The sequence below is a fragment of the Galeopterus variegatus genome, unplaced genomic scaffold (genome assembly GCF_000696425.1).
Source record: "Galeopterus variegatus unplaced genomic scaffold, G_variegatus-3.0.2 Scaffold3526, whole genome shotgun sequence".
In the NCBI taxonomy this organism is placed as follows: Eukaryota; Metazoa; Chordata; class Mammalia; order Dermoptera; family Cynocephalidae; genus Galeopterus; species Galeopterus variegatus.
The window spans coordinates 155,432-173,991 of NW_007729637.1; the positions used below are offsets into that span (position 1 = coordinate 155,432).

Below are 18,560 nucleotides of genomic sequence, written 5' to 3' on the forward strand. Positions count from 1 at the left end.
AGAGAGAGAGAGAGAGAGAGAGAGAGAGAGAGAGAGAAGGGGGAAGGAAGAGAGAGCGAGAGAGAACATGATTGTTTAGTGTGGCTACAACATCCCATTTGTAAATGGGAGGGGCCATGTGTGGAAAGAGAAACAATTTGTCTTTTCATTTCTTAGATTCTCAGACCAAGAAGAGCCACACCTAGACCAGATAGAGTACTTACGTATCACCCAGAAATTCTGGAGTGTGAGATGATTGTAATGATTTGTTGATTCTTTGGATTTGCAGCTTGTGGAGGGAGGGAGTATGTTTTGGCATGGTGAGAGAAATGGAAAAAAATATTTGGTGGACATAAGTGCCAATAACAATGCTATGTATTCGCCAATGCCTATTTCATTTCCTCTCCTTGGGCACACGGGAGAAGACAAATCCCAGACGCCCATCAATGTTACTGAGTTCTGGAATGTGAGTAGAAGAAACAATGTCACTTCTGTGCTGAGGCAGTTAAGTGCCTGTGAACTTTGCACATGCTTTCTCTTTTTTTTCAGTGCGCATCTTAGAAGCAAGGCTTTTAGATGTCACAATTGGAAGATGGATGTAGCTGTGACCTGAATCACTGCCTACAGTCTTGCTGCCTAGGAATCAGACTGTGAGAGGCCTGAGAAATAAATGTTTTCTGAACATAGCCAGTGATATTATGGGGATGTTTGTTACAGCAGTTAGCATTACAAACCTTGACTAGGCATTGTTCATAACTGCAGGACAGAGCAAATGATGGGAACTGGAACAGAGAGATCAGTGAGATCTTTAGGCTTTGTGAAAAATCAAGCCAACAGGGCTAATTTGGTTTTTGGACAAATAGGACGGTGAACCCAAAGGTAAATCTGAGGTCAGAAAATCAGTCTAGCACATGATGTTTTCATTTAGTTGACTGTATATGTCTTGTACTACTCCTACTCAACCCGGTTCCTTGAGGTAAGAGATAATGGCCTTTCAACTTTGTATCACAGGACAGATGTGATGAAATGCCTAAACTGAGCTTTAAGCTTCAGAGTGTTTATCAAAGAAGCACATACATGCAAGAGGAAATGATTTAGGCCCAGGGAGAGTTAGAAGTTGAGTATCTAAATCCAGTCTCTAGGAAGTTGGATACTCAGGACCAGTGAGTTCAGGCTGGATAAGCACTGGATTCCCTAGCAGTAATAATCTAGTGCCTCTCATAGAGTTCCCTCTATTCCTCGGCCTGGAGTTACAACTGCTTACAGCACCTGGAAAGAGGCTAACTAAAAACAAGGGTTAGATTAGCCAGATTATTAAGATTAAAGGATTAGGCAGATACGCCCAGATATGCCATCATATTTAGTATTGTTATTTTAAATTACTATTTAACCATGTATTAACTTTTTATTTGATAACATATATATGTTATCAAATGTTAAAGAATTCAGGAAAATAGTATCAAAATAATTGAATTTACCTATCATTAATCCTAAAGAGATTTCAGGAATTCTTCAAATAGATTAGCAGTGAATTAAGAAACCTAATGCTTATAATAAATAGAAAATTTAGTGATAGACATGACTCTAATGATAAATGAACAAAGTTTTTTTCCTTTAATCTTATGCCACTAAGCACTGAAAATATAGCTTTGCAAAGTGATTTCTCAAGATAATGGAAGAGGCAAAAGAGAAAACAGAGAATGTTATTACCCAGCACCTATAGAGAAGATGGCAAATGCATAGTTTTTTACTTCTATTAAAACATGGTGCATTTTCTACCTAGCAAAATAAACATACCTTCTTATACATAAACACATGGGGGCAGAAAAAGCAGATAGGAAATTATAGCAAGAAAAGTTCAAAAAAGACAAATCAGACAAAGATACAAACACCCAAACCAAAAAGTGTTAAATTCCAGATATTGTTATGTATTTAATAATAACATTTTCTAAAGGAAAAATATAATAAATTTGACCAGATACAAGAGTAAAATTCCATTACTACACACACATACACATAACACTCACCACTTTCACATGGAATAAAGAGAAACAATTGATTACCTCCCACAAAAAAAAAAAAAAAAAAAAAAAAAAAAAAAAAAAAAAGAAAAAGAAAGGACGGGGATGCCGTAATCCTAAAAGAGTGCTTTAATGTTACAAAGGACACTCAACACATCAAAAGAGGCTTTTAGTAAACAGAGCAAATGCACTCAATGAATTGATCATTAAGCTTCAGTATCATATGCAAACCATATTTAAAATATATGTCTATAGAGAAAAAGCTGACAGACATTAGGAAAAAAGGTTTAACATATGAATAATAGATATAGAGAAGAAAGGCAATAATAACAATCAGATACCAATGAAATGGGAAACAAAGATATAATGGAGAGTCAACAAAACTAAAAGCTGCTTCTTCGAAAAGACTAATAAAATAGACAAATTTCTGGCAAGCCTAATCAAGAGCAAAAAAGAGAAGGTCCCAAAAGAAAATATTAGAAATGAATAAAAGTTTATAACTACAGATAGAATAATGATTTTACGAACAACAGGAAACATTGAAATATTTTATGCTTGTAAATTTAATTAGTTAAAACGACAATTTCCAGAAAAATATAACTTATCAAAATGAATTCAAAAATAGGAAACATAAATAGACTTATAACCATTAAAAAAATTGAATCATTAGTTAAAAACTAACTTACAAAAACAAAAAATTGAACAAAAAATTAAAAACAAACCAATAAACCCCACGATACCCAGACAGTTTTATAGATACAGTCTGCCAAATATTGAAGGAACTGATAATCCCAATTTTAAACTGTTTCAGAGATTAGAAAAGAGGAATTCTCAACTCATTTTATTAGGTTACCAAGCACTTTATACCAAAAGTAGACAGAACAAAACATATTTATAAACAAAACAAAACAAAAACTAAAATGTTAGCTATCCAAAATTTGCAAGGTTTTTAAAAATATCTATCAAGGCCAAGTTCAGAACTGGTTTGTTCCAGTGATACAGTGTTGGTTTAAGGTTGGAAATATGTCAATAAAACTCCCCACAATAAAAGAGTAAAGGAGAAAAATCACACAATTATCTTAATAGATGCAGAAGCAAACATTTTCTAAAATTGAACTCAAGATAAAAACTCTTAGCAAACTATAAACACAAGGCAATCTACTTAAGCTTATAAAGAATATCTACCAAAAACGTACAGCAAATGTCATGAACCTAATAATAAACAAATGTGTGAAGAACATACAAAACATAAGAAGCAATTTAATCATTTATTTATGCATTTTGAAGTCTTTAATAATGGTCCACTGTATGCCTGGCATTATGAATGAATTACCAAAAAAAAAGAAAGGAAAGAAAAAATTAAATTAAATGATAAAAGGCTTGAAAAGAATAAACAATGCTCATTATCCCCAGATGATATGATTATCTACATAGAAAGTCAAAGAGAACTGATCAGCAAATTTTACAACTAATAAGAACTTGGTGAGACTTCTAGTTATAAGATCAACAATAAAAGTCAGTTTCAGCAACGAAGTTTGAAAATATAAGTATTCCATTTATAATATCTACAAAATGTGAGTCACTTAGGACATTTAAGAAGAAGGGAACTTGAGCAAATGGAGAGTTACACGATGGTCATGGATAGGATACCAATTCTCATGAAATTAACCCACCAATTCTATGCAAATTCTAAGAAAAACTTCTTGTGAAATTTCACAATATTCAACCGTGAAAGCAAAGAACCAAGTAGGGCCAAGATAATTTTCTCTCTCTCTCTTTTTTTTTTTTTTGGCTTGTACGGGGATCCAAATTCTTTGACCTTGGTATTATAACACCATGCTCTAAATGACTGAGCCAACTGGCCAGCCCAAGATAATTTTCAAGAAGAAAAACAAAGGTTGAGGGGACTAGTCCTACCAGATACCACTAAGACACTGTGGTAATAACACAAGATAAACAACAAAGAATACAGACATAAAAAAATTTGATGTATAATAGAAATTAACATTTCAAAAAGTGGGGCAAAGATAAACTATTGAACGAATGTGCTGAGATGACTGATTTTCATATATAAAATTATATTCTGTATGCTTTATGCAGATTCAATTTCAAATGGATTAACACAAACATATATGAAAAGCAAAATTAAAACTTTTGGAAAACAACAAAAAAAGACTTAATGACATCATGATAGGTGAGGATTTTTTAAACAAGATATAAGAAAAGCACAAAAACTAAAGAATGACTAATTTGACTACATTAAAATATAAAAGCTTTTACATTAAAAGTCACTATGAGAGGGTACTTCAAAATATTTGTAGAAAAATAGAATGAAGAGATAATATAAATATTTCTATGAACTTTTTGAAGTGTTGTCATATTCAATATAAAAAGAAAACCAAAAAATTGGGAGAAGGTATTTGGAAGACACACAACTGATAATAGATAAAAAACTCCTATAAATCATAAGAAAAAGGCAAACAACACAATAGCAAAATTGTCAATGATAGGAGAAAGCAGTACACAGAGTAATGATCATACATATGATCGAACATTAATAAGCGTAGGAAAACATAAACACTTGGGGACTAGACGGTTAGCTCAGTTGATTAACGTGGTACTGATAACACCAAGGTCCAGGGTTTGACCTCTGTACTAGCCAGCTGCAAAAAACAAAACAAAACAAAAACACATAAACACACGAAAAGCCGCACACTTGAATTAACTGGGATAGACTACATTATGATGAAGTTATTAATTAACCCAGAAATCTTAGGGGTTTTACAAAACAGAGGTTTATTTCTTGGTTATAACACAGATACAATGCCGGATGACACAGGGCTTTGTTCCGCAAAGTCACCGACGGACCCATGTCTAATTGCTGTACAGTAAGAAAGGGCTAGAGAGTTGTACACAGACTTTTGAATTTTCTGCTTCTGCAGTGACATTTGTCACTTCTGCTCGTAGCCTATTGGCCAGAAGTAGCTGGCTAGTCCCACCTAACTGCAAAGGGGCTGGGAAATACATGGATATTCAGTGACTACTAAATGTGTCTGCCACAACTAGAAATTAGAGCAATCTAAAGGAAGGCAATAGCAAGATGCGCCTCATACTCATTATATAGGTGAAAAGACAATAACAACAAAAACTCTGATATTATCAAGGATTGGTGAGGATGTGAAAAATGCAAACAATCCTACACAGCTGTTGAGCATGTAAATAGGTGCAACATCCTACAAGAGCATTTGTAATGTTTGGAAAAGTTAAAGATGTATAAGCACATGTGTGTAAAAGGAATCATGTGAAAATTATTCACTTACAAATGGTTTGTAATAGCAAAATATTGGAAATGACCTAAACACTGCAGAAAAAACTAGAATAATGGCCATATTCTTACTGAAAGTAAATACTGATAGAGCACAGTGAACAGAAAAAAAGGAAGAAATAGAAGGTGATGTACCACATACTAATTTTTACATAAAGTTTTAAAATCTCCAAAACTTTTAATATATGTTGTATATAGAAATATAGATATTCAGTTAGCCAATGATAACATGCATGAAATGATAAACATTAATTTCAAAATGTGTTACTTTGAGGGAGGAGAGATGGTACGTTAGGGTAATTAGTCATAAAACTATTCATATCCTTTAATTCCACTATAGTAATTTAATCTAAGAAAATCAAAAGTTATTCTTTATTAGCACTTACACGGTAGTGATTTTTATAGTAATTATAAATTATAAATAATCCCAAATACATGAAATATGTCCCAACACATGAAATATGATTATTAGATGAGATAATATATACCAAGTAGTACGGTGCTTGGCACTGGATCATTTCTAGTTACCATCATCACCATCACTATTATTTCTATTACTACTACTATTACTTGTAGTAAAAGAATAAATATGATAACTAGGCTGATGTATGGAAATACACAGTAAGAATAATGTTAACTGGAAGATGCAGAATACTAATCATAATGTACATATTAATGGAAACAACGTAAAATATATACATGTTCATTTACAATGATTTTAAAATACATTAGAAACTTGGTAAATTTTAATGCTTATTAAATTACTCTATTAATTTGTATATTGAAAAGTAAATTATATTGCCAATAAGTCTTCTCCAAAACTTGTATAATTTTAAGTTTCTGGTTTACTTTGCTAATAAGCATAGGCATTTTTAAAAACATTTAATAAAATACAACTGTGACAGCTAATCTCATTATCGAAGAAAATCTCCTTCTTAAATGATTCATGGTCTCTGAAATCATTAACCTTTGAAAAGAAAAATCCTTTAACAGTTGCTTCTACTTCATGACTGTTTGCTTGAAAAACAGTATTACCTTTATCACACATTTTCTAGTTAATATGACTCTACTTTCTAAAGGAAACATCTATAAAAGCTTAGGAAAGTCCAGTGACTAACCAAAACTATTATGTGCTTGTAATATTAATTCTTATCAATATTACTGATAAAAGTCAGGAAGGAAATAGATCATCTATTTTATACCTAATCCCAGAACTGAATGAGTCTGCTATTCATCCTCATACAGTGACCTGACTTGAGTTTATTGCTGAGGTCAAGAACACAGCAACTACACTACTTAAGTCTAGAATGTACCCCAAGGGAAGAGAGAAGGAAGATTGTTTCCTTCCCTCAGTTCACTGGATCCGCTTCAGCATTTATACTGTGAGCAGTGAAAACAGGTTGTGAAGTTTATTTAGAGACAGCACCTGTGCTTGGTAGAAAAGCCTTTCCTCTCCTAGTCATGACTGTACTAGGTTACAAGGGGCTATGTCTTTCTACACTCTTTATCTCTTTATCTAAAAATCTACTTGATGTTCTACTCTGTGTCATCTAATCCAATTATTTGTTTGCATATATGGTCTAAACAATATTGAGCATGAAATAGTTATAAGGGTATGTCCTTGAGCTAGCAGGGCTGGGGATCATTACTCAGTCAGGAAGTATCACGGCACTGTGTAATGGAGGTGTTATTTATTCCACCTTGGACTCAAATCAAGAAGTGGCTTTCCTATCTAAGGAAGAGAAATATAATCTTTCCCAGTGTACAAGAGTGGAGACAGCAGCTGGCAGAGGGAACACATGGGGACAGACAGCTTAGACTAGAGAGACATCTCAAGAGCTAATGGACACAGGCCACTTCTGGATGACCATTTTACATCATAGCCCATATAGGGATAAGAAATATTTAGCTGTCCAAGGCAAATGCAGCTGTAACTAGAGATGTCTGAGAAAGACAGCAATGGAGACAAAAAAGAGTAACTTTAATAACATGGATACATGTGGTTCTCATAGCTCACTAAGTCACTCTAGAAAGGACACACCAACCATATCTTAAAGGTGTTCTCAGCCTCAGCTGTCAAAGATCAGCTAGAGGAAAAAATATCTTAAAATAAAATCTCGGTGAGAGAATTATTAGTGCCTTAGTAATCTCTTGTAACTCACATGCTCTGCTTCATTTCTGGGATTTGAAAGAACAAAGATTATAATCACTCCTATTCTCAGCAGAGCTTAGTTAGCTCATGTAAACTTAAAATTGTTCATGTAAGGCTGCAAAGAAGCTAAAGTCACAAACCAAGGCTTACCAATGAAGTAATTTCTCTATTGAATTAGTTGGGCTACAAACCATACAGCAAGTTAGATGGGAAGGAGGACCATAAATACAAATTAATTATTGATTCTATATATGCCTAAAATATTCCAAATGGAAGTCTGAAAGTAATAGAATCCCTTTAAACAATTTTTTGGACTGGTTTCAAAAGTGTCTTTTTTTTTTTTTTCCTTTCTTTTGGTAGCTGGCTGGTATGGGGATATGAACCTGTGACCTCGTTGTTACCACCAGCACACTCTACCAAGTGAGCTAACCGGCTAGCCCCTCAAGAGTATCTTTGATTGAGGAAGTGATTCATCTAGGGTGTTATAACCTCAAAGTAGTTATATCAATATGAATGGAGTTAATAAGAAAATATTACCTAAAAACATTCCTCAAACCCTACAACATTTTTTCAATGTATTTGTTTGATGAGTATATTTTTGACACTGCATTTTTACTAACTGCACAGTAAACAAAATTTCTACTATACACTTGATTTAATTATATGTAAATTTGCTCACACAAATATCTCAGTGAAAAAGATACAAAAATAAATACAAACAATAGCTTAAGCAGGAGGCTAGAACAATTAGACAAAAGAATTTCTGATCCTGAAGATAGTCATTTCAAAATAACCCAGGTGGACCAAAAAAAAAAAAAAAAGAAAAGAAAAAAAAATTTTTTAAAATGAAGAAAATCTAAGAGAGCTAGCTGACAACCTTAAGCACACAAACATTAGATTCATAAGTGTTCCTGAAGAAGGAGAAAGGAAAAGGCATGGAAAACCTATTCAATAAAATAATGGAAAACTTCCCAGGTTAAAAATTTTGCCTACAGTGGATTCAAGAAAGTTTGGAGAACATTTGTTTTCGAACTGAAAAATAAGTAGCTCTATAGTGTCATAAATGGACAGTTAGGAATATTATATATGCCTAGTAAATAAAAGTTCTACTGAAAAGATAGGATTAAAGACTAGGAAAGTAAGGGGCTATAATAATACAATCAGTTTTCTTGGTGGACAACCAAATCATCAAATTCTCTTGTCATATTTTGGGTTGAAGGAGTTTTTCTTTTCACTGACAAAATGGCTTTGTATATTTGAATTTTTCTTTTCTTTTTTTTTTTCCTTTTTTGTCTTTTTTCGTGTCCAGCAACGGATCGCAACCCTCAGTGTCGCACCCTTACCGGACCGGGGACCGGCAACGGGATCGCAACCCTCGGTGTTGCCCCCGCGCCTCGCTCAGCCAGTGAGCGGGAACCGGTCTGTATGTGGGATCCGAACCCTCGGCGGGAGCGCCGCCGCGCTCCCAAGTGGCGCACTGTAGCAGTGCGCCACCGGGCCAGCCCTATTTGAATTTTTCTTAATAAGGGAAACAAAATTTTACACATTAGATCCTATCTATGATCATATCTATGATAGTAATGTATAATTTTTATAATTATGAAAAAAATCAATAAAGTGATTTTTGTTTGGATATCTTACTTTACCCCTATGAGGGAAAATGCATGTCATACATTTCTATCATGCTTAGAAGTATCCTAGGAAAGATCTACTACACTTAACTATTCCCTATGTTGGAGGCTGGAGATAATTCCAATAGAGCAGAAGTAAAGTCAACTACTGAAAAATATCACTGTCTGTTAAATAATAGGAATGTCCTGAGAATTTCTGGATGAATATAAACTTGCATTAAATGCACTAAATAAAAAGTACTTTTTACACCAGAAGCCCTTCCCCACAAAAAGCCCCAAAAGGCTAACGGAAATACAAGCAGCAAGGCATGTAAACATGAGAGCCGGAGGAGCCACGGAAGGTTTCACAGGGGGGCATGAAAAGCACACATCATTTACCTTGGCTTTTGGAGATGGTTTCAGCATGTCTCTTTCTAAGCCTTTTGTTAAAAGGATGGGTAGGGAGTTTTTACAACTGGCCTCCTGTAAAAGAAGTATTAAAAAAAATATTAAAGATTGAAGAACATTTACCCTAACCACAAATTACAAGGTTGTGAAAAGCAGTTTTTAAGGGAGACAAGGCATTTCTGGATTGAGTTATTCACATCAGAAGCCTGTGAGATTGTAGCAGGGAGTCGAAGCTTTTCCTTTCTTATTTGTCACACAGAGCAATGGAGTGGAATAAGATGGTGGTGGAGTAGGTAGGTGTGGGACATACAGGATGCAGTATATTCAGAGATGATCATTAAAAACCTTATCAACACTGTCATGCCACTTTATCACATACATAGTCACTACAGACAGCTTGCCTCTTCTTCTGAGAACTGAATAGTTAATTTTCCGAGATATCAATAAACTAAGTTAGAGTTGTCAGCTTTCACCACAATATTTTACACATGGGTTCTGACTCTTTACATACTTTATCTTAAATAAATTCCTTCGGATAATTTAGCTGACCACTGTTGAGTCTACAGATTCATACTAATACGCTGAGGAAACATACCTGAGTATCTGTTTCCAAAATTAAGCTTCTAAGTCCTTGGTTCACACCAAAACAATATTTAATGGCAGAAATCACAAGGAGGCAGCTTACATGGAGTTGGACAGATTTACTATTTATTTCCACATGATAAACAGTAATGACAATAATCTTGTTTGTTTGTTATGTGTTTTCAATAACGTAGGGCCTCACTTCTGAATAGCCATTAACATGGATAAAAATTTTTTTTAACTTAATTTGGAGATAGAATCATCATCAAAATACATGAAAGGAAGATCACAGACAACAGTAAAACCAAGGAGAAAGTCAGTCGGATTTCTTTGACTCGCTCCACACCTTCACTCTGGCATCCCATTTCTTCTCCCACTGAGCCTACCATTCAGTCATCTAAATCAGGAGGTTTTTTCCTTTCACTTTACTTTAGGGCTAATGAACTACAATCTTTTAAACAAAATGTTAGTCTACATATTTTACAATATTACAAAAATTTGCTGGAGTTATATTCATTTAGTTCTAAAGGGAATAAGATATCATTAGGATAAAATGTCCCTAAGGAAAATAACAATACTACTTACTACTAACAAATATTGAATCTTGTGATGTACAGGCACTGTGGCTGCTTTCATAATGCCCCTTTTTCCTTCAACAGCCCTGTGAGGAAGGTACCATTGTCATCATCCCCCTTTTAAGGATAACACAAGGAAGGCTTAGAGCGGTTAAGTGAACTTGCCCAATGTCACATAGGACCCAAAGATGATTCTCTATAACATTAAGGCCTGAGCTCTTTTTACCTTTACATACTACTTCTTATCCCCAATATATACTACTTCTTATCCCCAATATACTTGATATCTTAAACCACAAAGTTGTAGAACCATGGCATTTTAAAGCCAAAAGTATTTTTTAAAGGTCAACTAGTCTACCCCCTAATTTTCCAGATGAGGGATTTGGATCCTGAGGTGATATGCCCAAGATCATATAGAAAATGGCAGAGCTGAGACCCATGCCTGGACAAGAGGGCTGTACACGGCACCTGTTTTTGGATTTGTGCTAGGGAACAACATTCCCGGACTCATAGGAGACTGGGAGTCTCTTCTAAGCTGATGGGTAGCTGTGGCTGCTACCAACACTCTCAGCTGCCTGTGGCCTCACGTACAGTCCTATGCAGGGACCCAAGGGTACATTTCTGAGATCCCAAATAAGTGTACATTCCGGTCCTACCCTTTCCCACCAGTTACAACACCTGCTGGTGGTAAGCTACTTCCTGGAAATAGTGAATGAACCCATTCCTGTTTCTGACTCACTGTAAGAGGGATAAACTATATCCAGCATGACATTTAGAAGAGCCAAATGATTAACTGCATAATCCATTGCATAATTCGACTACACTTGGATAATATAATTATGCTTAATCTTTGTACCTCTTTTTTAAAACTACTGGTATGTAAATGCTAGAATGTGATAAGAAGAAACAAGGCTGACTGGTAAGAGAAGTTAATAGAAATGGCTGACCTTGGTTTATGACTCTGAGTATTTACACACGTCTGTAACTCTTTCTTCTTTATGCACAAACTAGTAGTGATAGTATTTTTTTATTAATCCTACTTTCCCTTCCTCTCTCTGTGAATCAATGAGCACAAGGCTGACAGTCAGCTTTTCCGTATATGACTCTGAAAGCATTTTCTTTCAATTTTTATCTGAAAATATCACCTACATGAATTGGCTTATTTTTTGTTTTATGACTTTAAATCCAGATAACAGAAACAAAGTGAAGTTTAGTAGTTAGAGAACTGAACTGGGAGTCAAGAGATCTGGCTTCTCATCCTAGTTCTCTAACTGACCAGCTGTAGGAACTCAGACAAGCATTTTAACCTCTTGGGCCTCCTTCAGCTCAAGGATCTATAAAACAAAGGACTGGGATAGATGAGCTTCAGGAATCCTGCGTAGTTCCAAATTTCAAGGTTTTATTATCCTTCCAGGAAGAAGCAATAGTTAGTGGCAAAAAAGACAAGCCACTACCTGTTCAGAGCTGCATTCCCAATGCCCCACTAGAAACTACTGAAATAGCAGCACCACTCGTGCAGTGAGTGGCATGCCATGAGCCAGGGGTCTCCAGAGCCACAGGACACAGGGGGCATCTTCCTGCAAGGCCAGTGTTACTCAGATTTCTAGAGAAAAGTTAAGTAATTCAACAAGCAGCTTAAGTAAATAACTGGTAATAACTTAACGTATTCTTTAAAAACATATACTATGAAGTTAAGTGCGAAATATTATTAAGATAAAATGGTTTGTTTTGTTATTGTTTTTGTGGCTGGCCGGTACAGGGTTCAAACTCTGGACCTTGCTTTTATCAGCACCATGCTCTAACCAACTCAGCTAACCAGTCAGCCCTTTAGACAAAATTTTTAAAAACTGTATTTTTAAAAAACCATTTACACTTATAGGTATGTATCTAAGAGAAATGGAAACTTATGCCCACACAAAAACTTGTACACAAATACTCATAGCAGCATTATTCATAGTAGCCTAAAAGTGGAAACAATGCAAATGTCCATCAACTGATGAATGGATAAATAAAATATGGTACAGCCCCATAATAGAATAGTATTCAGCAATAAAAAGGAATGAAATACTGGTACCTGCCATAACACTGATGAACCCTGTAAACATTATATTAAGTGAAAGAAGACAGACACAAAAGGAAGCATATTATGTGATTCCACTTATATAAAGTGTCCAGAACAGGCAAATACTTAGTGACAGAAAGCAGATTAGTGGTTGTCAGTGTCTGGGATGTGGGGGGAATGCAGAGAGACTATTTAATGACTCTGTATGAGATTTCTTTTTGGGGTGATAAAAATGTTCTGGAATTAGGTAATGGTGATGGTTGTACAACTTTGTGAACATGCTAAAAACCAATTAATTGTATACTTCAAAAGAGTGAATTCCATCGTATGTGAATTATATCTAAATTTTTTACAAAGCCCTTTAAAGTAAGCTCCCACACTCCCAGGGCAAAGAAAAGAGACCTTGGGTTGTGTTCAAATTCTTCCCTTAGAAGAACTTCTTTAAAAAGGTTTGAAGGGGGATGTTTTGTTAAACTATATGTGGGCATAAAAAGTCATTCAACAAATATTAACTGAATCCTATTATGGGTGGCATTCCAATGCTGGGCACTGGAGAATGGAGTGACAAACAAATTGGACATGAATATATCACATAGAGTATATTTACAGTTATTTTAAACATTTGGTCTACCTAAATGAGACTTTTGACTGAACTGATTACTCATTCTAATGACTTTTATGCAACAACCACTTGTTTAAACCAGCTGTGTCACGGTTTTATGAAAACACCATTTAAAAACACAATAGGGAAGGAAAAAATATCTTGTTTATCATGGTTTTGCTGGCCTTATTATTCCAACTACTAATGACATAAAAAATAGAAAAGCATGCACTGTCCTCTCAGCCTAGTATACTACTCCACAGCTCTTCCCAGGCTCACCTCCTTGGTTCATCCAGGTCTCGCTCAATTTTACTGGAGATAATTCCCTTCCACAGACATTCTACATAACCGCTGTTGCTCTCCCCTCCCACCTGAAGCTCCCCTACCCTTTTTATATTTCTCCATAGCTTCTGGAAATACCTAACTTTAAATTACACTTACTGGTTTTAATTTTTTATTGTCCAACTTACTGCACTCTATGAGAATGTAATCAGTCCATTCCTGAATATATACACAGAGGTTAGAACAGGGTTTGGCACATAGTAGGAGCTCAATTGTTGAGTGAATGAGTAAACTGAATAAATGAATAAAATCCCTTTTCTAACCTTTCACAACCCCCTGTGCATTCCCCTTGCTTTTAATTCCCTTCTTAATCAGCTTACATTTAATGATCCTTCATTCTCTTGCTTAATTGCCTTAATTTCCTTCCTCCACTCTCCAATCACTGCATTCATCTCAAAAAAGTACAACCTCGGATGAATCCAGCTATAAGAGGGTATTTCAAAAAGTTCATGGAGAAACGGAATTGAAAGCATACGAATCTTTCCATGAACTTTTTTTTTTTTATCCCCCTTTTTTGTCTTTTTTCGTGTCCGGCAATGGATCGCAACCCTCAGTGTTGCGCCCGTACCGGATTTCCTCTCTTGCTCTCTTCTGGAGCTGAGACATCCATCTCCTGCTCAGCTTGGATATCAGAACTCCAGATTCTCTGGCCTTCAGACTCCAGATGTGCACCAGCAGCCCCAAAGAGACTGAGAATTACATCATCAGCTTCCCTGCTTCTCAGGCTTTGAGACTTGGATTGAACTATGCTACTGGCTTCCCTGGTTCTCCAGCTTGCAGACAGTGTACTGTGGGACCACTCAGCCACCATAATTGTGTTAGCCAATCCCCATAATAAATCCCCTCTCATCTATCTATCTATCATCTACCTATCTATATTCTATTGGTTCTGTTTCTCTGGAGAGCCCTTATCAATACAGGGAGAAAACATTTTCCTGCCTCACTGATCAACTCCATATAGTTTCCTTGGTTGTTGCTCCTCTTCTGTATAATAAAAGTTACATATCTATTGATTATTGGTTTACTTTCTGAATCTTCTACCAAACAGAAGTCTACAAAGGTAAATAATTGGTCTCCTTTACTCACTACTAGTAACCCCAGTGCTGTAGAAAAGTGCCTGGTATAGTAGGAGCTCAATAAATATGTGTCGAATAAATTAATGAATGAAGTTGGAGTGACTCAAGGGTTGAGGCAGAGAGGACATCTTCTCTCAAGTGATACAATGACATCATTCACTTTCATAGTTTTTAAATACAACCAGTATACTAACGACTCCCACTTTGTTATCTCTATCTTTGATGTTTCCCCTGAACTCACATTACTTATATCTAACTGCCTACTTGCCAGTCTACTTAGTTGTCTAAGAAGCACGTAAACTTACTATATCCAAACCTGAGTTTATGAATAATCAGCAAAAAACATTCTGTCAGTCCTTGAGTCTTCCCCAGATTAGCAAATGGCACCTAGTTGCTCAAGCCAATGTCTTAGGACTCTATCTTGATCCCTCCTTTTCCCATACCTCCTACATCCAACCCACCATCAAGTCCAATCAGCACTATCTCCAAACATTTCGCCTTCTACAAGCTTTGTATGTGTAAATCAGTTGATGCCACTTTTCTATCCCAAATATTCCAATGTCTTGTCATTACTCCTGGAATAAAACCCAAACTGTTTACCATGGCCAACACAGCCCTGTGTGACCCAGCTCTTGCCTACTTCTCTAACCTCACCTCATACCATTTGACGTCTCTGAGTATGCCTCAGCCACAAAGGCCTTCTCTTCTGTTCTTCAAATATTCCAAGTCCCTTCCTACCTTTCTTTTCGTTATTCATCAGAATGGTTTATTTATCCCTTTGTGTTTTTGTGTGGATAAGGAGTTTACTCTGCTTTAATAGCTCATAATTTATCTATTTATTTTTAAATATTTATTATTAGCATATTCATTCTTACAAATTGTGATATTTCTTTATGCTCTTTACCCGATCAATCACTTCCCAACCCCCCTCCCTTTCTCCCCCTACCCCCATCTCTAGTACCTTTAGGTTTGTTCTCTCCTTCTGAAAGTTCAATGTATTGTTGTGGTCTTTTCTTTCTTTCTTTCCTTCATTCCTTCCTCCTTCCCTCCCTTCTTCCCTTCCTTCCTAGCAGCCATTATGAGTGAGAACATGTGGTATTTCTCTTTCTTTGTCTGGCTGATTTCACTTAACATAATTTTCTCCAGACTCCTCCATGTTGCTGCAAATGGCAGAATTTCATTCTTTTTTATGGCTGAGTAGTATTCCATTTTGTATGTATACCACATTTTCCTTATCCAGTCGTCCACTGATGGACACTTAGGTTGGTTCCATATTTTGGCTATCGTAAATAGAGTTGTAATGAACATGGGAGTGCAGGTATCCCTTTGACATGATGATTTCCATTCCTTTTGGTATATACCCAGTAGTTGGACTGCTGGATCATATGGTAGTTCTATCTGTAGTTGTTTGAGGAACCTCCATACTGCTTTCCATAATGGCTATGCTAATTTACAGTCCCACCAACAGTGTAGTAGAAGAGTTCCCCTTTCCCCGCATCCTTGCCAGCATTTGTTATTCTTGGTCTTTTAAATAATGACCAGTCTAACTGGGGTGAGAGGATATATCAATGTTTTTTTTTTTTAATGTGGTTTTGATTTGCATTTCTCTAATGACCAGTGATGCTGAGCATTTTTTCATGTACATGAAAAAAGCCATCTGTATGTCTTCCTTTGAAAGATGTCTATTCATCTCCTGGACCTGGACCTCTCACCATATACTAAAATCAATTCAAAATGGATTAAATACTTAAATATAAGACCTGAAACCATAAAATTACTAAAGGAAAACATATGGGAAACACTCCAGGAAGTAGGATTGGGCATAGACTTTATGAATTAGACCCCCAAAGCACAAGCAACAAAAGAAAAAACAAACAAATGGGATTATATCAAACTGAAAAGCTTCTGCACAGTAAAGGAAACTATCAACAGAGTGGAAAGACAACCTACAGAATGGGAGAAAATATTTGCAAACTATACATCTGACAAGGGATTAATATCCAGAATATACAAAGAACTCAAACAATTATACAGTAAAAAACCAAATAATCCAATTAAAAAATGGGCAAAGGAGATGAACAGACACCTTCCTACCTTTCCCTCTCCCTGGAATGCTTTTCCACCAATTTCTTTAGCACAGCTGGTGCATTCCCATCTTTCAGCTCCTATGTCACCTCCACAGAGAGGGTTTCTTTAACAATACCATCTAAAGTGACTTGCCCTGGCTATGATCTTCTCTTATTAAACTGCTTTGTTTGAACCGCAGTGCTTATTTTAATTCGCAATTAATTTTTTGTTTATTTGTTTATTGTCTATGACCCTCAGCACACTTTAAGGTTCATGAGGGAAAGAATCTTTGATCTATGTATCCCAGTATCCAGTAAGTATTAAGTATTTGTTGAATGAATAAATAAAACAATGTCAATTGCTACATTTCTCTTCTTTCTAGTATTAATTCCCAACCATTAGAGAAATTTTGTGAACTCTGTGATCCTGGGAATCATATAATAACATTTTTCTTATTATCTGGATAATATAGTGATGGGTGAGGGCAGATGGAAAAGAAGCCATGTTATGATAGGAAGAAGCTGCATTTGATGTGCTGGGGTCAAACAACAGATGAGTTGGTCAGATTTGGTGATCTGGAGAGCAGATGATAGAGAGCAATACTGATATGATTACAAATTAGGCAGCAACAGCCCATGCCTGAGGCCTCCTACAGGAAAGAGCATATGGAACAGCACTGCTCTGCACACAACGAGGGTCCAATAAATATGAGTAGCAGATTACAGACCACTCTTGACAAGCTCATAAAAATCTCTTCTGCACTTCATCTGTATCTGCAAAATCAATCTCGATTTTACTGACTGAAAAAAGTATGATTTTTAAACCTCAAAAGAAATACGATTTAATATTTATACACATGAAGCGAACAAACTGAGTTTAAAAATAGCATTTTCTAGATCTTCACTTTTTTTGGGGAAAAGTCTGTAATTCTCTGGCTTGGACCAGGGAAGTAAAAATAGAGGGGGTGAAAAGTAGTCAAATTCTGGATATAATTTTGAACACATTACATTTACTTTATAGACTGCAACTATAATATTCAGAGTTATAAACTTAATTGTCTTTAAGAGCATTAAAAATTGCTCTACAGAAAATGGCAACCAGTCATTTCCACTTAAAGAAGAAAGGAATGAGATTGAAATGTAGCAGGCGTGGTCAAATTAAGTCAAAGATTTATTGCCAAGCATCATTAGGCATTAGAATTTGGATTCTTGATTTTAATATTAGAATCCAATGTAGTTTTATTTTACTTTAGTTCCTATGTCACCTCCTTGGAGAGGTTTCCTCTAACAACCTCATCAAGAACAGCTTTCCCGGGCTTACCCAGTGGCTCACTCGGGAGAGTGAGGAGCTGGTAGCGCTGAGGCCGTGGGTTCGGATCCTATATAGGGATGGCTGGTGTGCTCTCTGGCTGAGCGTGGTGTGGACCACACTGTGCCGAGGGTTTATGATTCCCTTACCGGTCAGGGAAAAAAAAAAAAAAAAGAAATAACAGCTTTCCCCAGTTACTCACTTATTGACCTGCTTTATTTCTGTCACAGTACTTACTGATTTAAAATTGATTTAGGTGCCCATGTATTGCTCAGTTTATAATAGATCTATTCCTAATATGTGTTTTTCTTTGATAATCTAGCCTGCTATGCTTTCTTGCTTCACAGTGTTGACCTGGAGAAGCTCTTTTTATTTATTTGCACAGAGATTTGAATAGTGCTGTAGATTGGATGCCCAACCCCCCCCCCCCCCCCCCCCCCCCCCCTTCTCCC

At 35.9% G+C, this 18,560-nt stretch overlaps 1 protein-coding gene across 1 annotated transcript in view; it reads right to left on the bottom strand.

Annotated features, from left to right (window-relative positions):
* LOC103600974 (protein FAM13A-like) overlaps positions 1 to 18,560 on the bottom strand; it is a gene marked incomplete at its 5' end in the record, with an annotated part of 191,672 nt that overhangs the window by 153,534 nt on the left and 19,578 nt on the right. Inside the window, one exon of the mRNA XM_008585339.1 lies at positions 9,487 to 9,570. Coding sequence (XP_008583561.1) covers positions 9,487 to 9,570 — 84 coding nt within the window. The remainder of the gene's footprint in view (positions 1 to 9,486; positions 9,571 to 18,560) is intronic.